Source organism: Perissodus microlepis, chromosome 18, assembly GCF_051167445.1.
Source record: "Perissodus microlepis isolate ML-2025 ecotype Zambia chromosome 18, ASM5116744v1, whole genome shotgun sequence".
Taxonomy (NCBI): Eukaryota; Metazoa; Chordata; class Actinopteri; order Cichliformes; family Cichlidae; genus Perissodus; species Perissodus microlepis.
Window position 1 is genome coordinate 19,453,989 of NC_140478.1, and position 22,654 is coordinate 19,476,642.

A 22,654-nucleotide genomic window follows, 5' to 3' on the forward strand; every position below is an offset into this window, starting at 1 on the left:
AATGATATAGTTACTTTCCACTGTGTTCATGTTAATGGTAAACTACAAATTTACCCTAAATTACTAAAATATCGATATTTTAATGTGAAAATCGATTCTAGAACATAAATGACTGGTATCGGAGGAATCGATATTTCAGGATCGATCCGCACATCACTAGTTTATGGTGTTTATCTTAGCCCCTTCCCCAGAAAAGACAGAGGTTGTAAAGAACTCCTTTGTAGGAAAGTGTAACCACTTTAAAAAAAACAAAACAGTAACTGATCCACAGCCCTCGTCAGTGCTTTTTATAAATGCTGTTTTAGAAGCTATGTCTAGCTACTCCCTTCTTCACAAGGGGTCCCACAGTGGGGAGCTGTGTTTGAAGTAACATCAGATTCCCTTCCTGACACAACCCCAAGGGGTTAGCGTCTTCTACTGGGACTAAAGCAGGGATTGTTTGCTTATCGGGTGAATGTGTAAACCACTACACTACAGAACCACTTATGTATATGTTCCTACCTCTTCTTCCTTAACTTTAATTTTTTACATAATTAGCATTCAGTCTATGCTACTATCATCACAGTTTAGATTTTTTTTTAGGACTAAGTATGTTGCTGGAGCCAGTTAGCTTAGCTTAGCATAAAGCCTAAAAGATCAGGTAAGGCTAGCCTGGCTCTGCCCAAAGATGACAAAATACTCTTAATATCACAATGAAATCATTTCATATTTATATGGATGATAGATTTTAGTTGGCTGTCCAAAGACTGTCTATACTTCCTTAGAAATTACAACCTTAAAAAGCAGAACGTTAAAACAAACTGTTGCCCAGCTCAGGGCTGATGCTCTGAGCTGATGAAGTAAAATGACCATGATATGTACATCAGATCTCAGTTTACTGCTCATCAAGGGGATCATTTTAGTGCCAGGTGTAATAGTTTTCTTTGTTTTTGTTTTATTAACATAAAAGGCCTGAGAAATTTCTGTTTGGTGTAAATACATCTCTTCAGATGCGGTAACCTCCTGGATTCTTGAGCAGCCAGGGCAGGGCTAGCCAACTATAATAATAATGGATTGGATTTATTTAGCGCTTTTCAAGGCACCCAAAGCGCTTTACAATACCACTATTCATTCATTCTCACATTCATACACTGGTGGAGGCAAGCTACAGTTGTAGCCACAGCTGCCCTGGGGCAGACTGACAGAAGCGAGGCTGCCATATCGCGCCATCGGCCCCTCTGGCCAACACCAGTAGGCGGTAGGGTAAAGTGTCTTGCCCAAGGACACAACGACCAGGACAGAGAGCCCAGGGATCGAACCGGCGACCTTCCGGTTACAGATGCGATTCCCAACCCCCTGAGCCACGGTCGCTAGCCAACTATGCTTCACATTTACCCAAATACTAATCTCTATGCACATAAATCTGCCTGTGAAATGCACATTATCCCAAATAAATGAACATAAATGGTAGTTTATGTTGCTGAGCGCTCCTGTTGCTCTTGTCGCCCTTCTCTTTATTTATCTCTAGGAAGATAAATGATTGTATCCAACAGTTGGATGGTGACCACTGGTTGCATGCAACTTATTACAAGGCATTGTGGGATACTTTAAGTTCACTGCAGAGGGACAGCAGCTGTAATTTCAGGAATTAGCTTAAATTATTAAACGATAGCCGATCGGTTACTTGAATTCTTCATTTCTAATAGCTCAGCCTTTTTGCAAAAAGCCAGGTTTATGCCCTCAAATACTGAAATCATTTACATGAATATGTTATTATTGTGTTAACAGAATCAGTTGGTAGATCCTCTCTGGCATTTAGTCAGTGAAACCCAGACTCTACGAAGCCCGAGAGTCATTTACACTCCTTTGTGTTATATTAAAATAAGTTCATTCCAATTATTTTTTATTAGCTCCCACCATCCAAACCTGCAGATGACACCCTCTGGTCTAAGTCTGCACAGTAATAAAACATTTTTTCTTTCTATTTTTAACTTTGCGCAATAATTTTTTACAACCATTTGTCACCTCAGCTTTGATCAGGTTACCCAGCCAATACTCGCATTACAGATTGAAATTATTCCAGCTAAAATAATAGGGGGAAAGTATCACTTTCTGCCAAACACAGTCCTCTGATAGTCTCACTAAATGGAGCAAAGCACCTTTAATATCAGCCAAAGCCACATCTGCATGCAGCAGGATGTTAGCCCTCATTACTCATTACCGCATTTGTGAAATTATACTTGAAACTGGAGCAAAAGAAGATCACACATCGTACTGTGACATATTTTTCTAACACATTTTAAAGGATATTTAGCTGTTTTTCCTCCAACTTGCTGCCTCCCTTTCAGTCTTCAATTATATAGACATATCGACCCATGAGCGCGCGATGCTTCAATATTAAAGAACTTCAGACTTGATCTCTTTTTTTTTTTGTAGAGGAATTTCTTTAGCACAATTATTTGTACTTTGATCAATACCACCACCAACCCCCTCCTCTCTATACCATTGGAGGTGCACTTCATCACCGGAGGAAAACAATTTCATCCAGTGGCTCCACCTCATTCTCCAGTCGACTGTAGAGGGAGTGAGTAGGGGGGCAACAAGCTTTATATTCCTTTCTGCGAGCTTCAAGTCAACACACTGAAAAGCATCTCTTCAATCTGTGGGAAAAGGGAGGAGTTGGGTTCTGGGCAGCTACTGCACAAAAAGAAAAACCACTGAAATCTGCAAGTATTGTCTGGCACTGGAGAGGGGGGATGGAGGAGTGAAAGATCTGAGCAACAGGGGTAAGCCTCTCCGAATTTTCAAAGTGATTACCTCTGGGAGTGAAGCCGTCGCTTACATCTGCAATTATCACGTCCATTTGTCTATTGACGAAGGAGTGTGGATAGTTACGCTGGATGTTTTTGTTAATGGAGTGATTCAACTGTTTTTCTCATAAAGGAATCATTATGTAAATCAATTTTACATCCCCCAAGGAGCACAGTTCCTTTGTTTATATCTTCATGGCAAAGTGTTTTCAAGCCTGAACAGTGGGACAGCTGCATGTTAGGACTCCAGTTGCTGCTACCTGGATTTTTTTATACACACGCGCGCTGTTACACACATATTAACATGCATGTGGAGAAAATGTGTAAATTGTAGTCTAGTGGGGGCAGCTGAGAAACTGCACTTGACAACGAAGCACTTTCCTTGACTCGCAATTAAGGTTTAAGACTCCACATCCGAATCTGTTTCCATGGAGCCAAACAAATCAAGTGATGCCCAGAAGCCCCCTCTTCAGAACCCACAGTCCAGCTCGCTGAAAGCAACATGGAACGAGATCACGGTGGATTTCATAATGAGGACCAAGATCCACGGTTTGAAGTTTGTCTTCTCTCCGGACAAGTCGAAACCGCAGCGGGTCATCTGGATCATGGCCTTCTTCCTTTGTCTGAGTCTCCTCTTCACCTGGTCCTGGAATCGAATCCTCTATTTGATGTCCTACCCTGCTATCACCAAGATCTACATGGTCTGGGCTCACAACATGTCCTTCCCAGCCGTTACCTTCTGCAACAAAAATGTTTTCCGGGTATCCTCTCTGACTAAAGATGACCTGTATCACAGCGGCTACTGGTTGGATCTCCTGTATCATAATCACACAGTCATAAAGAGGAGCCTGTCTATCCTTAAAGACAATCACAAGCAGGGTCTGCTCACTCTCCTGGACTTCAGCAGCTACACCCCACCCCCCAATTATCAAACCAACACCACGGAGATGATGGGTCGGCTCGGTCACCAGCTCGAGGACATGCTGCTGGAGTGCAGGTTTCGTGGGGAAACCTGCACCTACAAAAACTTCAGCACTGTATGTACAGAAAGAGAGATGGTGTTTGCCAGGTGTGGATGTGAGTGTTGTTTATATGGGGTATTAATAATTCATGTTAGCATTTGACAAAGCTACAGCAGGCATTCTCTCCGGGTCTTTTAAGTCGTTGATGTTTCAGAGCTGCAAAACAAGCCTGTCCTGCTTTTTGCCTTTAAGACATGACAGCTGTTCCCTCATTAAAACCCATGTCTCCTTAAAATTCACTCAACAGCACAAACACAATGATGTGGTTTCAGTGTCTGCTGTATTTAAAGGTTTCTTATTTGGCTATGTTGACTGGCTATTTCCCGAGTCCCTCTAATGTCTTTTTTGCTTTATAGCATGACAACATTTGGGCGAAAATTGAGCGCATTAATAATTCAGACGTCATAAATCAGTTCAAATTAAAATTTCAGCGTCTCTAATTAAACATCTGTTGGGCACGAGGAGGATATGCGTCAAAATATGCAGCTGAGTTTCCCATTTAAATGCACCAGACGTGGATCCATTACAGCCATTCATCTCTGAATAACTGAAGCGAGAAAGTGGGTGACATTTGCAAACCATAGTCCCGCTCTTCCGCGTGGTGATATCTTGAGTAAATACATTCGCACACAAACCGGTAGCTTATAACGTCATTAGAAAGTATTAGCAAGGGCGACTGGGGAAGTTTCTGCAGTGGTAAGCCTGCATGCAGAGGGACTGAGAATATTTTAAACCTGGCAAGACACATCCAGATATAAAACCCTCACCTGTCACAGGCGTCACATTTAGCTCCCTGCCTTTGCTGAGGTGGGTCTGAACAGCTAGATCCAAGTTATAAAAATCAAACATGTAACTGTGACAGCTTCAGCTGATGTGAGACATTTACAGTGTGAAGTCTTACAGGCTGCAAGAGGTCAGCTACCCATGGTGGCTTCATAGCAACGGAGAGGCTTTAAAATCTTCAAATTCTCTGTTTTTGGCCAGATTGATGGCTTGAGATATGCAGGATTTACATTTTGCTATCTGTTTGTTGCTCTTAAGCAACTCATATTGGGTCTGTGGCATGGATGATTGATGCTCTCATTTGATCTAAATATAAATATGAATATTTTAAAACAGTCATAAATTGTATGATGTGTATAGGCACTCCCTTATTATATAGCCAGCAGGGAGGGGGGAAACAAAGCTCTGTCTTATCTGTGTGAGATGGATGTGAGTCTGTCTGGGTCTGGATGTGGAACGCTGAATCTGATCTCTCGAGATCAGCTTTGCCATGCTGGCTGAGTTTTAACCAGCAGCCCTCTTTCTATGACCTTACCACAGTAGAAATTAATCCAAACTTCAGTCCTTCCTGCACATCAAAAATCTGTGCTAGCAGCACACATTTTTGTTACGATGATGAGAAAAGGAAGTCTATTAGGGCAGCTATGATCATTAAAACAGGACTTTAAGGTCTGTAAGCTTTCACTTTTACCTGAGATTGATTTCAATTCATCATTACATAAAATAATATTGTAATTCAAAACTTTACAAGCACAGATTGCAAACTATACATTACAGAGTGAAACTTAGATAACATAAATTTAAATTAATACTTCTGAATTGGCAATGTTTTTGAGAGTAAGAACATTTGCAGCTGCCAAAGTTTCAGCGACACTCATTTTCATTTATTTATGAGACTTTTTGTCCCCTTTTGGCTTCTGTACTTGTTTAGCCATAACTTATCGCATTTTAATGTGTAGCTGTTGATGTGAACACAAACAGCAGATTGCTGCACACGTCATGATGATGAACATCTTGAAATGCTTATAGTTTGTTTAAATCTATGGAGAGTCGATGATTTTAATTCTACATTTTGATCCTTCTGAGACTGATTTATATTTACTTGCTTGGTAGATGACATAGAAATTTTTCAATTATAGGTAAAAGCCATAAAATTGAAAAAGAAAAAATCCCCTCTGGGGCACAGAACCTGAAATTAAATTATTTAAACATAGAAGAAAATCTACTATAGTGATTGCACATCAAATATTAAATCCTGCTAAGCTTTCCTGGCAGAGGTTTGGTCTATTAAGAAGTTTATAAAGCAAAATACAAAAATGTCTGCTTGTGTGTCCAGAGAGCTTCCACCTCATATGTTTCTCATTAAGTGATGGCAAAATAGTAAATTCAGTCTAAATCACTCAGCTGCTGCTGAGGAGCACTCATTACTTCCTCAAATCAGAGCCAGGTGCCTGTTTAAAACCTGCGCTGCCTTCTCTGATAATCACAAAATCTTTGGAATGATTACCTGTCCTGCACAATATGAGACTGGCATGTAATATAGCTCGTGCTGCTGCACTGTGAAAAGGATTGAACTTTTTATTTGTGCTTATTTTCTCTGTGTGTGTCCTATTTTTCTTACAGATTTACACACGGTATGGAAAATGCTACACTTTCAACTCGGGATTAGATGGCAACCCTTTGCTGACCACGTTAAAGGGCGGCACGGGGAACGGCTTGGAGATCATGTTGGATATTCAGCAGGATGAATACTTGCCTGTATGGGGCGAGACAGGTCAGTGAAGCATTTTTACAGTAACATCTGATTTGTGCAGATTTCCATGTGGAAATCTCATCAGCTTGTTGGTGTATCCCTGAAGTCCTGACAACTGCCACAGTATTTTGTCATCTCCATGACAAATGGATGCTCCACAGAGGAATGTTGTACATCTCTCACTTTACCTATAAATCTTTGCCTATATATATTTTTTTGCACCACACTGAAGCAGACAAAGAAGTGATGCACTACCATGGTTAACCACTTATCATCTTGATATGTTTCTCCAGGTCTACAACTGACATCAGACCTAATAAAACTGCATTTACTGACTTATTGTTTCTCATTTATGGTGGGCCACAACATAATGGGACCATACATTCGTAAAATAAATAGCATGTAATTAATTCTGGTTCTAAATCTGTTTGATATTGAACTGGCACACTGACACAAGAGTTTATTTCTTATATTAGCTTCCATTAATATGATGAAAGCGGAGGGGTAGAAACCCTGGATTAATGTGACTGCTGGATCGCTAAACAGCACTGGTTTCCGTCGATGACCGTACATGTTGTTGTATTTTCTGGCGTGCTGTATCCACAGATGAGACCTCCTACGAAGCAGGCATCAAGGTTCAGATCCACAGCCAGGACGAGCCGCCTTTCATTGACCAACTGGGATTTGGTGTGGCACCTGGTTTTCAAACTTTTGTGTCATGTCAGCAGCAACTGGTACCTAACGTTCGGCCTCCTCTCCGACCCCAGCGTCTTTTGCTCTGCTTCATCCTGTGTTCGTCTCAAAAACCCTTGCCAGCCAGTGTCCATCACCTCTGTGTCACAGAGCGCGGAGCAAAATCAGATCCAGATCTTAGTATTACCTTTGTGTTGAGATGCGCGTCTAATGTGTTACATAGACAGCCGATGAGTTGGGTTAGAGTAAATGAAACTTAGTTATAGCCGCCAAGAAGTACTGATAGAGCAGGGCCGAGTAATGATTGCATGCAGGAATATGAGCATACTGCGCTTATCAGAGCCAAAAAAGCTTCAGACTGCACAGCATGCAAAAAATATATAGCAGCTCAGGGTGTTTAGTTTACTTTTTTATATTGAGTCTTCATTAGTTGGAGCTCAGGAGGAAAAAAAAAGGACAACAGCTTTTTATTTGCAGCTCTGAAAATCATCTCTAGTGACACTAGAGTCAAACAGAAGCCAGCAAAAAACGTTGAGGACTAATCCACACAGCCAACTTCAGCAGTCTTTAATCATCGGACATTATCGCTGATTAACTCTTTTTAAAAACCCACACTTTACAGTTTTTAAAGAGAGACTTAATGTTTTCTTATGACTAACTGTTGGGATCGGCATTTAGCTAAAAGCTGACTATATCTTAAAGGAAATCTACTAAAACTGTCATAATGTTGTTTATGTCAGTTTGGACCATATAAAGGAGCCTGGTGCACTTCTCATTACATTATTTTTTCTCCCAACACCAGTAATATGGAAAAAACGTGCGTTATTGGATGAGAAAGATGACCCGCGGATGTTTTGTAGACATATTTTAATATGTGCTATGATTTGATGACACGGTAAAAAGAGAAGCAAAATGGCCCGTGGCCGGTTTGTTGACCGAGTCCACGAGACTGGCGTCACTGAAGGATGAAAAGTAATAACTATAGCTAAGCCCGAATTGATTGAAAAGCCCGTGTGCAAGGTCATAACGCTGAGCTCACATGGATTTTCCATCCAAATCTAATGAAACAATACGGCACTTATGTGATCTGCCAGGAGAACAAATTCAGACTCTGTTGCTTTTGTTCACACTAGCGTAGTTCACAAAGACAAAGAAAAGTCTTTGATTTTCAAACAGAAACACTGACAGAATAAGGAAATATCCTCTGACAAACAGAGAAGCACTCAGTGTAAGTCCCAAGAAAATGGCGGCAGTGCCACAGAGGATTTTAGGTTTTTGCAGTGATTACCTTTGAGATCAAGTGTATTTGTGCCGCAGGCTCGTTAAAAATTTCCACCGTATAATCAGTTCTTGTGAAGTCATGATGTAACGGACGTCTGAGCAGCGATTTAACTTCGTTTCTTTAGCAGTTAATTAAGCCTAATTTAAATGATTTTGCTCCTAAATTGAATTGGCTCGTTCACCTCACAAGCTTCAGCGTGCTAGCAGAATAACATGGGATGGTTGAGGCACGGTTGGTCTCGTGAAACAGACACATGGACACCACAAGAGATGACAAATGTAACTTTTGGGAACTTGCATAGAAATGTATCTTTCTCTCATTTTTCTCTCCTTCTCTCTGCAAATGTTGTTGGTGCTCAGAGTGTATCATCATTCAGCCATTTCCAAAAAAAAAAATAAACCTGCTCTGTTACTCACCATCACAGAGTTTCCTCCAGGAGGCAAAAGTGCATGGTTTGCCATTTACAATCATGACATGAGCGCCCACACCACTGACAGCTGAAAGACGTGTTTATGGCTTAAACGATGTGATGACTTAATTAGATTGTCGTTATAAACTCTGGCCTGCATTCGTTTCACTCAGTGTCCAACGAGTGACATTGCTCTCGGTGCAATAAGAATAATAGCACTCGTGATTTCGAGGCTTTACATTTGTAAATCTTCTGTCGGAGGAGTTTAATTTTTAATAAGAGACTTTGACTTGTGAGCAAAGAGAAACATCGATATCTGTAGCTCAAGACTGAGTGAAAGTAAGAAGAGAATGGCTGAATGACAACCTACCAGTCCTGCTTGGGACTCTGACAACAGGAGGGGTCATTTTCTGTCCCCTTGCCTTATTTTATCTCCTCTTATATTTCGATAATGATGTGGGCTGTGTTCCCTCACCCCTTACCCCTAGATGAGACGTCCTATGAGGCCGGCATAAAGGTACAGCTTCACACTCAGTCAGAGCCTCCTTTCCTCCACGAGCTGGGCTTCGGGGTTGCCCCAGGCTTCCAAACATTCGTTTCCACCCAAGAGCAGAGGGTAGCGTATGACTGACTGGGCTTGCTGCATGCCACAAAATACTGTATTGTACATACTCATTAACTTCCACACTTTCATCTCCTGGTCCCGCCCTCTCCAAGGAATGGACCCATGTGTGCCCCCACCACCCCCCACCCCCTCCTCTGTGTGGCTGAAGCAACGATATGTAACAGCATCTGCAGTCTGTCCTTGTTGCCATCTCTGCTCTCTGTCCTCACCAGCAAAGAGCTGGAAAGGTGTTTTATTTCTTTGAGCCATTCATCCAAATCTGTGTCTTTATCAGAGCTGTTGTTTGGCTTTACCCTTTCACATCCACATCTGCTTTTGTAAGCATTTTGTTTTTGCTTATATGTGTTATCGGGGTGATTCACTGGACCTCTGCTTAATCTCATCTGCAGGGACCAGGCAATGTGTTTCATTAGGTTTTATTACCCATGAGAACTCTGGCATGAGTTTATAGTCTTGATTATATTGCACTGGGGTTTTATCTCCAGTGTATCTCCACTTATGAGAGTCTGTGGGCTAGAAATGGAGTTCAATAAAGGCTTAATCATGTTTGCCAGTTTAAATCCACTTCTTTTGCGAATCGCACTCTATCTCTGTCACTTTGTATTGGCTAAATGACAGTTACATTGTCAGAGTTAGCACCTGGTTAGAGCTGGTGGAAATGATTGGGAATTACAGTGAACCTTAACGTGACAATGGAGGTGTAATTTCTCTGAGAAATTTCCCAAGAAGAAGCCTTTGGCAGAGATTGTTGGCTTGCTCCCCACTGCAGTTAGCGGCTGAATGCGCAACTACCCAAGCATCGCTGCCCTTCATAAATAATTGGCTTATTTTTGTCATGAAAATAAGTAGCAGGCAGAAAACAAGACACTTAAAAGGGGGGCTGGAAGTCTTGTTGGTGGTTAGAGGCCACGCTGTGCAGTACACCAGAGAGGAAGTCCCTTTAACGTCGAAGCAGATCTCACACAAAATGGGGCACGCTGCTGCAGCTCCAAGACGGATGGCGAGGTCTAATCTTAAGTGTGAATTGGGTCCTTAAAATTCACTTGTTAAATATTCTTCCCTTATGGATTCATTTAGAATTCTCGGAGTTATTCATAAATGTAATGACCTGCTCTCACCTTATAATGAGAGTTCTACCACTAATGAGACCGCAAACTGAGTGTACACTACATCTCCTCCTGATTGCTAAATTCATAGGGATATTCAGGGTAGTTGTGTAATAAACTCTCATGGGCGTCAATGAGAAAATATAGGTTGTTAATCAACAGTAAAAACCTCTTTAGAAAGCTTTCATTGACTGGATTATTCATTTAGGTTAAGCTACCGTTATATACTACTTATTACCATAAGAATTTTTCTTTAAAAAAAGCTCCGTATGTTGTCTCTTAAATTCAATGAATCCTCCAGTAAACCGTTGATTGTTTTCAGTTCCGTTCTCAAGGTTGTAAAATTTGTCCATTGATTGTGGTGTCCTGTCTGTATCTACATATTTTACAGATTTCTCGTAAGCTTGTCTCTATCCCCATGGTACTCTGCTTTCTACCGGGGCCTAGACCTGCATCAGTAACGTTATGCATGATGTCTGCTTGCTGCTACACATGAGCGATGATGTTGTTCCGACTGGACGTTTTATGCCAGTATTGTCTGAGTGCACATTTTCATTCAAGTGCTTCTGTATTTTCTTTTCTTTTTTTTATGTTTAAGACATTTGTGTTGGGTTTTGTCAGCTTGTTGTCTCCCTTTTTGAACTTATGCTACACTGGGCTTGCATAATGGTATTTGATGTAATCCTGTGTGCTGATACACTGAGGGCAAAACATGTGCTGCTCACTCTTTCAGCTTCAGTACCTCCCACCACCTTGGGGAGATTGCAAGTCTACTCCCATAGACTCTGATTACTTCTCCACGTACAGCATCACTGCATGTCGCATCGACTGTGAAACACGGTACCTTCTGGAGAACTGTAACTGCAGGATGGTTCACATGCCGGGTATGAACTGAGAGTTACTTGACCAATAAAAAAACCCATAAATCTCTGTGCCCTCGTGTTGCATTTATAAATAAGTAATCATTTTCACTTTTATGTTGGTTCAAACAGGAAACACAGCCGTTTGCACACCTGAGCAGTACAAAGATTGTGCTGATCCAGCTTTAGGTGAGCGCACACACTTTTTTTTATTGGATTAAGTGTAACATATTAGTTTGAGGCATTTGCATTAACAGCGGTGCCACAAGCTTGTTGTATCCTGTAGATACTACTTGTGTGAGCCTTAACTTCAAATTACTTTAATTCCAGATTGTGCTGAAACAAAAGCAATAAAGTAAAAATCATTGTTTAAAAATCCCATTAGGGAGATTTGTGATGTGTCTGTGCTTCGCTGATATCAAATAAATCCTGCTGAGTTTTTTCCCCCCTTACTCTGTTTTATGGCTTCAGTCATTATTTGCTTTCATGGAAAGTGAACGATGGCAGCGAATGTAGCTCTGTTGTGCGTTGTGTGGGATATTTTTAGCAGGGCCTCTGGATACAGGTTTGTTTGATTCTTCATAGTGATCGCAATATTTTGAAATGACTTTGATCATCCACAGACTTTTTGGTAGAGAAAGACAACGATTACTGTGTCTGTCAGACCCCCTGCAACATGACTCGCTATGGCAAGGAGCTGTCCATGGTTAAGATCCCCAGTAAGGCATCTGCTAAATATCTGGCTAAGAAATTCAACAAAACTGAGCAATATATTGGGTAAGTATTATTAGCTAGTTATTTAGATAAAGGCCTCTTTTTCCTTTTCCTGTTGATGGATGGATGTACTGTGGTATAGCATGGTCTGAGTCTCCATCGTTCACCTTCAATGTAACAATAATGAATGATAGTTACGCAGGAGATGTGAGTTATCATTCGTTCTGTTGGGAAAATGGCCCTGGGGGAAATCTGATGGATGTGCTCGTGTGTGTCCTCTCTCCAGAGAAAATATTCTGGTGTTGGACATCTTCTTTGAAGCTCTGAATTATGAGAAGATTGAGCAGAAGAAGGCCTATGAAATTGCTGGACTTCTCGGTAAGATTCTTGCAGTTTCATATTTACTGTGAGAAAAAAACAAATAAATAAATCTGACCTCAGAATCAGCACCCTCGGCGGGCATCCCCCCCGCCGCATATTTCGCATATTGTGTTCATCCCTGGTGCTTTGAGGTTCCCTCTTTGAACTCGTGAAACAGGCTGAGCATATTTTCATAATCTGATGCTCTTGCAAGGGCAGCTGCGTTTGTGAAGTTGGGGCTGGTTGGACAGTTTTGACAATTACGCTCAGATTCCTCAAAGAGATACAGAATTCAATGTGACAGCAAGGGGGAATGGTTTCATGCACCATTGTTTAATTACCCGTATCTGTTAATCTCTCCCTCTGTAGGTGACATTGGAGGCCAGATGGGGCTATTTATTGGAGCCAGCGTTCTTACAATACTAGAAATATTCGACTACCTATATGAGGTAAAGTCATGATCTTTGTTAAAGATTTCTAAGCAATAACTAAATGAATTCTTCTGTTTTTAGATCACATTAAATTCATTTTTAGTAACCTTTACATTTTTTAATTCAGTAGTAGAGAACTTATGGCTTTCTTGTGGAGTCTGGAGAGCTTAGCATAAAGCATAAAGTGTCTGCTACTTAACCTTTACATGCTGTTCATATTAGCTGCCTGCACAGTATGGTCTGGGTCAAGAATGGTCTCATAATAGTGTTTATAACAAACTACAGATCTATTTAAAATCCAACAGTCCACATAGAAAGACCTCAATCTTCTTGTTGTGAGGTGGCAGTGCTAACCACATCCACTCTTTTACAGATTTAATGTCTGTGTTAGGGCACACTCTGACCCCTGTATGACCGCTGTTCCAATATATTGTCACCCTGGTGCAGTTTTACTATTTACTACTTTGAAATTCCCCCATGACTGTTCATAGACCTTCAGGATTCCCTCAGAGACCAGCAAGTACCCGTCTCTCTGGGTTCCCCAGTATATGTTGTAGAAACACAGACAATTCTCATGACAGTGACAAGATTCCCATTGAACTCTGTCACCAGTGCCCACAAAGAAATGTCATGTACAATTTCACAGGTTTCTAAAACAACCATTTCCTATATTTGACCCATGCTGGTGGATCCAACTCAGTAGATTCGATTTAATTCAGTTCAGTTTTATTTATATAGCACCAGATCACAACGACAATTGCTTCAAGGCAAGCAAATGTAAGGTTACGATACTACAAACATGGATAATGTAATAAATGTATTTAAACTGCAGAGATTCTGGTCAAATTTGACCCGGAGCACAAATGTAAAACAGTATAAAAGATATTTTCATTTTGGTGTATTTTGGTCTCTTTAGGAAAAGACATAAAATGTTTGTTTATCAGGAACACATATGTGATGTAAACAGTATGTAAGGGTTAAAATGTTAAATTGGAAATAATTCTACTCAAAATATACCCCAAAGTATTCTTAACCTAAACATCTTATAAGACTTCAAGCTTTTACACAGTTTTTTTGTGCAAGATACGATGCTTCATCTTTATAGATGCTGTCAGCCTCAGTATTGATCCTCTTCACTCCCCAAGAAAGCAAACTATTGGATGTGTGAATCTGTGAATAATGCTTTTCTGATGTTTTTTAGGTGTTTAAAGATAAGCTTTTGGGTTACTTCATTCGCAAGAAACGGCCACAGCGCTGTCAGAGCGACAACCTGGTAATTTTTTAGTCCCTAAGAATACGCTTGATTGAGTGAAGTGAATGTGATGTACAAAATAAGCTCAGGAACAATGGTCACAGCAACATCAAAATATCTGCTCACACTTGAAATGCTTTTAATGAACAGCACCAGAGAGAAAGCAAAGGCATTATGCCATCATTAGTTTCAATTAGCCCTGCAGAAACAAAATATTTTTCTAGAAAACACAATCATTAATCATACGCACATATTTTTACTGCACAGTGGGAATGCATAATTAGAGTAGTATTAGACGCATACAGTACTTTCTTTACATGATGAGAAGCAGCATAAATTATTCCCTGTAATGACAAAAAATCTGGGGTGCACATAAGTATTCCAAAATAACAAATTGACTTTGTGCCCCTTTTCTTTTTAAGCTTTTCCCCCAAGTGTTTTGCCACTTAGTGCGCTTAAATCTCAGTGCATGGAGAAGTAGAAGTAAAGAGTTTGACCTGGTTTCTATTGGATTTTATTCATGACTCATAAACTCTGTTTATTGTCAGAGGTTATCTCATTTTATCCCACACACCAACCCAATTTTCAGTATTTCCACACTATATAGTAGCTTCTCAGCGTCACCCTCTTTTGTACTATTACAGAGCTGTTGTTGTTATCCGGGTTTTACCACCAAAATTCTAAAGACATTTCATTAACATGGTAAAAACAAAGCAATGGAAACTGTAGTACTGCGAGGCGTTTCAGTCATGCCCTAAATAACAGCATTTTCATCAAACCCTGTGGTTTAGCACGCTGCATCCAGAGGCATCTCCACTCCTCCTGTTATGCAAGTTAGGAAATGATTAATAACATACACACATCGTTTTAGGATTAGCAATGAGCTGTTGTTCAGGACATACTGTTAAATCAAGGCTTATAACATATAGAAAGAGAGATTTTAATCACTACAGTCACACCCATGCAAATAGTGGGTGGTTTTCATATTTATCTAAACAAAATTCTTGAATCAACAAATTATTGCATAACGTAGTTTAACTGCATGTACTTTACTACTTCCCAACACTCGCTGTGAAAATATCAGTGCATTTGACAAGTGCTAAATACCTTCTGTCAAGCTATAAATAGATTTTATTGATCATATTGTGCGTAATGCCACTCTGAAAGAGTTTAAAAAAGGTAGAGGTATAAATTCAACAAAGTCCAGCTTTCTTTGTGTTTGCTGGCTTGACAGAACTTAAAACGCCAGTGGTTATCAGCTTTCTCTGTTAACCTGAGCATTCTGCACCATTCTGTGTGTCCTCAAATAAAAAGGGGTGTTTGACACGGCAAGCGAGTCTTTGTGCACACAAAATGATCCCTATGAGTGCTGCCTACTCCTGTCAGAGATGTTAATAGATGATGATGATGATAATATAGTGGTAAATATCTATAAAGAACATAAAAATATAACAGTAAAATGCAACACTGTCGCAAATAAGACAAAAGACTAATGCTGCAGAAAATCGTTAAACTGGTGATTTAACGCACAAAGCAATAAAATAAACATTTTAACACTGAAATAAACAGTGCGGCTGTTTGTTTCTAATGCGACCGCAGCACATTAGAGCTCTGAAGCTTTAAACTAGACACGTTTAAACATTAAAGGTTTCTGTCCCATCACCTAATAAAGGAGACTTCAGTGCTTTAGTTTGTCAATAGACCAAAGTGAAATTAACTTTATTGACTGAACAGGTATTCTTGGTGTGTTGCAGCTGCAGTTCCAGCATTGTGAACGAGATTTAGCAGCAGATTAGGATCACCTGTAAAACGTTATTTCTCTTTCAGCAACGTGGAAATTCAAGTGACAAAGGGATGCGCAGTTTGCATTGCAGCAACTTTACACTTTCATTTGTGATGTTAGCTAAACAAGTTGCACATATGAAATATATTTTACCAGCAGATACGGTTCACTTAAAACACGCTCCTCAGCCAGCCTAAATATTTTAAACCAAGAAAACTCGGAATCTGCTGTTATCCATGTTACCACGGTGATTCAGGCAGGTAAAAAAAAAAAAGCTACTTTCTTGACATAGAAAACTCTGACTTTTAGCTCAACGTAGCTCCCTAAGCCATGGATCTCACTTTGTAGTACACACCTCAGGGCTGGTTTAAGTTTTACCTCTTTGATAGCCAGGAAGCTTCTTCAGGCCTTATAGTAAATTGTTTAAGTCTTTAGAAGAACTGTATGTTAAATTAACTTGTCTGAAAAGTATATACAATCAAAAGTAGTAGTAAATGTAATGTTTCAACCTTTCTACTTTAGCTGACCTGATATATTTCTGCTTCCAGTATGGTAGCCAAAAATATTTTTTTTAAAATCCACATTTTCTCAAACTCAACTTTCACTGAAAATAGAGCTTGGTATAAGACTGTAAATAGTGTACATTTTTTAGTATCATCATTTTTTCTTTATATTTAGAATTCCATTATCTATAAAGCTACTTGAGCTAGGTTCTTCGATATTTTTAAGGCAAATATCAGATACTTTTAATATGGAATCTCAGGGCTGTAGCTCAGGTAAACTTGAGTGATGGGCGCTTGAAGTCCCTAAAATATCTGGATGCCTGATCTGTGACAGCAGTTTCGGAGACTGGTAGAAACTACAGTTTTCCAGATGTGAGGCTGATTTTGGTTCATGTCTTGGAAATATTACAATGAATTTTGGTGAAATTGCGTTTTTTCCATGTTTAAGCTTTAATATGTGTGGAACCCTTTATCTGATTTGGACTGTGCTGCATAATCTTATGTGCTCTGTCTGTATATGAGAGAAGCCATAACTAAAATATCTGTCCCCTACCTGCAAAACAATGTTTTTTACAGGCCTCAAAATATGCAGTCAGAGATTGGGCATCCAAATATTATAAAGGATATATTTTCTTTCTGTTAACCTGAGCTACACTGCAAAGAGTCGACCTTCACAGAGATAGTTGCACTAAAAGAATTTGAAGGAGCTAGCTCAACAGGTTTCCTAGATAATGGAATTTTTAAAACAGCCCCTTAAAAACGATTATATAAAAACATCTAAAAACACTACCTAGTTACGGTAGGGACCTGTCGTTTATGTATTTTAGCTAATGAAATCAGATAAATACCTACCTGCAACATCTCTTCTTTTCTGGTGCTGTCATAATGAAAAGCATTTAAGCAGATTTTTGTTAAGTGCAGAAATTGTCTTTTGTCCCTGAGTTTATTCAATCTGCCAATTTGCATTCCTTGGCTTCATGCTGGAAATGAAAGCTGTGCTCTCTGTCATACATTATTAGAGGTAAAAAGACAGCATGCAAAATAAGTTGTGGCCAATTCTGTCTTCAAATCTGTTTGAAAGTTGTGGTTTTGTTTCTGCATGAGGGCTGTGCTCTTGCATGCTTGGGTCAGTATTGAGTTTGTTAGCTTCTGTAGAGGAAAAGATTAGATTAGATTATAGATTTTAAACAAAAATATCAATCAGGAGATTCTTTTAGTCTTTTTTTTTATTAAGAAAAATACTAAAACAGCAGGAAAGAAAGCTTTCATTTAGTGGGCTGCACTCAAGCTTTTAGTGTTTTCTCTTCTGCACTCTGCTCCATTCATGTCATATGTTCACCTCGTTACAATAAACCATCCTCTGTACTTCTTTTTTCTCACATTTAATTATATTTTTTCAACTAGTTCACTGTCACATCTCCACTCAGACAATCTGTTAATGAAGCGTTTTAATTGTTCAAGAGACACCCTTCTGGGTGACACTGACTTTAGCCTTCCCTGCTCATTAAGAAACCCCCTCATATTTCATTTTGAACGATCATCTTCCTTCAGTGCTTTAATGATATCACCGTGTTCCCTTGGGAGTTTAACTGATAGCATTTACATTGTATTTTATTTTCATTTCAGTCACCCTCACCCATCTTTCTTTTCATCATGTCTATTCCAGGAGTTTCCAGAGAACCCAACCAGCCCTGGTGTCACGCCTAATCATGCCCCCAGGTAGCACATCCCATTGATAATAGATGCTCCCTCCCATGCTGTCCCTCTCTTTCATACATACTTGAGATCATCACATTCATCATTTTCTCCATGGTTACAAATGATTTGGTTGGCAGTCAACAAAAGAGAGGGGTGATTATCCAGCTGTAGCGAGCACTTTTAATATCTGCCGCCGTGTAAGAACAGGTTAGTTGTTGTCTGCTTTGACAGAAGGGTGCTGGGCCGACAGAAGGCTGAAGTTGGTTGGATTCTCCAAGTGCATAAAGATCTTATTCTCTGCAAAACTTGTTCCTTCCACCGAATAATGATGCTTTTTTTCTCCTCGTAGGATAAAGTGTACTCCTGTGAAAGCATATCACATATTTATTGAATTTCACAAAACTCTGAACAACATGAGATCTATTTGTTTCCCTGCAGCACTAAGGTCTATTTAGAGGCAATGCATTGGAAGGTCCGAGCCAGATAACATCACTAGATGCATTACTTTGTGATGTTATCGCAGGCCTGCATGCAGTGAGTTTGCACAAAGATAGAAGGTTCTTTGTCGATGGGACTACCGGTGTTTGTTATCCACATATCTGCAGTTATCTGCTGAATAAGGGCCTTTGTACATGACGAAAAATGCAGACATATGTGGATGTTACTACTTGCATAAGTATCAGAATTACACATGCTAGTGTAAAACCAGGACTAAAAATATGCTGTTTTCTTTCTCTTCTCCCTCCTTTCATTCATCTTACCCCATCATCTTACCCCCTCAATTTATCTTCTCATTACATATGAAACATATGCAATGTGGCTGATGTCAAAACCCCTGAATCTGTTGTACTCTTTGCCTCACCATTGTGCACATATGTTTCTGTCATTCATTATCCTTTCATTCACAATCATTCCCCCATTTTTTCCTGTTTTTGATCAATTTCTCCTTGTTGCATTGTTTGTTTTTTCTCCCCTCTGCATCCCTCTACGATTGTATTGGCTGCTCTCTTTTTACCTGCGGCTCATTTATTTCCTCCATCATCTGCATCATCATCGCTTCCTGCATCGCTCCTCCCTTAACCCGGTTGAACTCGTCTCCCCTCCTCCCCTCCTCTCTGTTTCTTGCAGAGCACCTGTGACACCCTCCGGAGTCACTCGGACAGTCTCGGATTCACGCCGAACATGTTACCTCGTCACCCGACTATAGGCAACTTTGAGGAGTTTGCTTGTTGACAACATAAAGCAGGGGTTGGGGATGGGGTGGAACATCTGGGTACTTGACAGCAAACTGTGAAATCATTTTAACAGAGAAAGGCTCTTGAGTGTATGCTCACAAAATGCGTAGTACAGTTTATCAATGCCTGAATAGAAATAGAATACTATCATCAGAAACAAAAGAGACCACTTCCAAAACACAACTCAGGTTTAACTGCCATGTCAAGGCATCCATGTTAATTTACTCATGTTTCATTCAGTAGATTTGTTTATGTTATCGAGTATACAATACGTGAGGATAAACGTGTTCAAAAAGAGGAATCTGAACTGTGTTGCGATGAGTCACGTGGTACTGCTGTGCTAGTATTGATGTACATCAATCAGTCTAGTTAAAAAAAAGCAACAACAAACGCATGTGGATTTGTATGTGTAGCAGCGTTTATCAGTGTTATGCCTCCAGCATCTAACCAGTGCTGTATTGAGTGACCTTATAGCAGTCACGTTTTAACGGAAGAGCCTTTTTAGACATCTGCTCCACTTTTAATGAGCTGATTGTTGACATGAATTAAAACACTAGACTAGTGTTGAATGTTGCCTTTTGCTACTATGGGGCTTTAAATTGTCTTTAATTAGACATGTGTGCTTACCCACCTTTGAAACACGAGAGGAACTTGATGATTTGTATATATGCTGTTTTGAGACTCCTGAATTACATGGTTTTGTTGACTTTAGGCTTTTTTTTAAGACAGTGAGGGTAAAAAAAAAAGTCAGAAGGCAAAAAAAGGCAGTTGATTGTACTGTTATATTTCATTTTCAGTCATATTTCCATTTTTTTATATAGTTGCTGCAGAAATTGTCCCATAAAAGCTGGCCCTGTTTTCAATTGAATTCGCTCCAACAGAAACAATCTGAATTTCTTTTGCCTTTCCTAATAGTTCAGTTGTTTTCATCACAATGTCTTAAAGATTCATCAGCACAATCCCCTGTGATAGTAATCTATTCTCTATTGAAAATGCTGTAAGTAGAGTTTAAAAGGCTTGCTGGTGACATTCCTAAACTTGACAGAAATTTGTAAATACCCACAATCAAATGCCATGAAGAAATTCTACATTGCTCATGTGAAACACGTCATATATACATATAAATATAGATATATAAATTTAAAATACAAAAAAATCTTTCTTCATCCGTTCTTACACCACAAGGAATTTGGACTTTCTATCTAGGTGGACCATCAAGTGTCTTTGAGTACAACATGGATGGCAGACTTTATTAGGTACAAGAGACTTTGCCTCAATACATCTACAACTCACTGCACCTCAGCCCCATTCAGTTGATTTATATTAGAAATGCATTGTAAAATTTTACCATTGTAACCTATTATTATTACGATTACGATTATTATTATTATTATTATTATTATTATGATTACAGAATATGTAATAAGTCACAAATAACAGTTTGTGATGTATAAATGATCAAGTATAATAAACTCTATATTTACTCATCTTACTCCTCATGTACACAACTTTTCTTCGAACCTTCGTGTCAGTCTACTTCCTTTCTCGTTTAAATAACACAGAGCGTGTTATTTAAATATTTCGGTTATGATTTGTAGGTACTATAAATACTGGGAACCTTTTTTTCGTGAAACTTTCATGTATAACGCCAGTCAAGTAAGTGGTGTTCATAACTCTGTAGCTTTATTACTCTGTTGTCTGTGTATTAGATGACTGTTGATGTGAAGCACAAACCCTTGGAAATCAGCCATCACTGGAAAGCCAATGACTGGGCGTCTATCATTGTAACTACCTTTTGTGGCTCTAGATTTAACTACACACTGTTACGTGGTGTGCTCACAGCTCCGGCGTTATCAGGAACAAGACTGGTAATTTAAGTGGAGCCAGAGAGCACCTTGTGGAAGGACTTAATCCAAATGGAACTTTTGCCTTTCAGGAAGCAGACACTAAGAAAAAAAGGGTTAGTCAGTGGTATTGTGTTACGAGCAATAAATGCACTGAATCAGACAGCACTGTTAGCAAACTGACCAGAAGAAGATTGATTGAGGATCCAAATTATCAGTTTGTGATGTATGAAACAGTTACGATGGATGTAAACTGAGCAGCTGCCGCCTGCAACAATGATGTATGATATGACAAATAAACCATCATGAACTCAATAAGAGACGCAGATGCCAATTCATGTTACACAATGATCCTCCTCTGATGCTGTATTGCCATGATGATTTTGAGTGTGTGTGTGATGCTGCTGGGTTACAAGTGACCCAACATTACCGCAAACTGTGGAGATATGAAGGCTTTACCTCTCTCTCGCCCCACCCCCTGCCTTACTACCAGTCAAAGAAGCAGTAGAGTGTATCTGAGCTGGCAGAAAATATTCCTTAACTATTTATTCTCATTAACTAATCTTTCATGGATATTTACAGCATAGTAACGGCCAAGTAGAAAGAAAAGTCCACTATATATTTATTCCACCAAATACCTGAATTTGATTGATTTTACCCTAATAATTTACAGCACATCACCCATTTTCTTCCTTGCATGTGTATTCCTATTATCTCTGATCTATTAATGTAATATTAGCTATGCTATTCACTTTGTACTGTTCAAAGTGTATTTTCTTTGGAGTCAGATGAATCAAAATAGCGTTCTCCACATCCTGCACTACAATGTCCTGGATCATTATGATGTAAGAATCCTCCTCTAACCAGGCTTGGGACTGTGCAATACACAGAAGAATCGTTTTTGTGGCTTGATTAAACTGTGTGGCTTGAAATCAAACTAAAATGTGCCTTTAAGACAGGTTCTTACAGGTAACAAAGATTTTCCTGTGCCAACACACACATAGACACACACACATACACACACACCTGGAGAACAAGAAGTTGTTTCATCTGGCTCTATATGCTATATGTGCATTTTATTGTAGATATGTGATTTTAACTCTAAGCTGTACATTAAATAGTTAACACACTTAACGATGTGTAACGTAGTCAGTTTTAAATAAAACTGTATTGGATGTTTGTTTGCTTTTTAAACAGTACTTACAGAGGATGTTATGTGCCAGCAAAAAAAGGTAACATCCAGCTAAAATAAACCTGATAAAGTCTACAGTGAAGCTAAAGCACAACAAAATATTCTAAACAGGTAACAAAGGAGAATAAATACTGCAAAGGAGGTTTGTTTTTTTTTTACCACTAGTGGTAATATGATAGTAGTTGTTTTGCCTCTGTACTCTATCACAGTGCATTTTAAATCACACAATAGAAGTTTCCAGTTTTAATTCAAGGGGTTTTAGAGAAAGTTTTCCCATTAACTGTTATAATATGTGATTGAAGTGCAGACTTTCTCTGCAA

General features: G+C 39.4%; 1 protein-coding gene across 6 annotated transcripts in view; it reads left to right on the forward strand.

Moving 5' to 3' along the window:
* The window catches only part of asic1c (acid-sensing (proton-gated) ion channel 1c), a 103,896-nt gene extending 81,620 nt beyond the window's left edge, over nt 1–22,276 (forward strand). For 2 of the 6 annotated variants that reach the window (XM_084913460.1, XM_084913463.1), the window contains exons 2-11: nt 6,218–6,368; nt 6,954–7,081; nt 11,196–11,346; nt 11,455–11,511; nt 11,946–12,099; nt 12,323–12,414; nt 12,766–12,845; nt 14,029–14,100; nt 18,032–18,084; nt 19,192–22,276. In XM_084913460.1, the coding sequence (XP_084769586.1) occupies nt 6,218–6,368; nt 6,954–7,081; nt 11,196–11,346; nt 11,455–11,511; nt 11,946–12,099; nt 12,323–12,414; nt 12,766–12,845; nt 14,029–14,100; nt 18,032–18,084; nt 19,192–19,270 (1,017 nt within the window). In that variant the 3' untranslated portion in view covers nt 19,271–22,276. Of the gene's footprint in view, nt 1–2,532; nt 3,827–6,217; nt 6,369–6,953; nt 7,082–9,219; nt 9,348–11,195; nt 11,347–11,454; nt 11,512–11,945; nt 12,100–12,322; nt 12,415–12,765; nt 12,846–14,028; nt 14,101–18,031; nt 18,085–19,191 lie in introns of those variants that run through there. The other 4 variants (XM_084913458.1, XM_084913457.1, XM_084913461.1 and 1 more) reach the window with 4 other exon arrangements.
* The last annotated feature ends 378 nt before the right edge of the window (nt 22,277–22,654 follow it).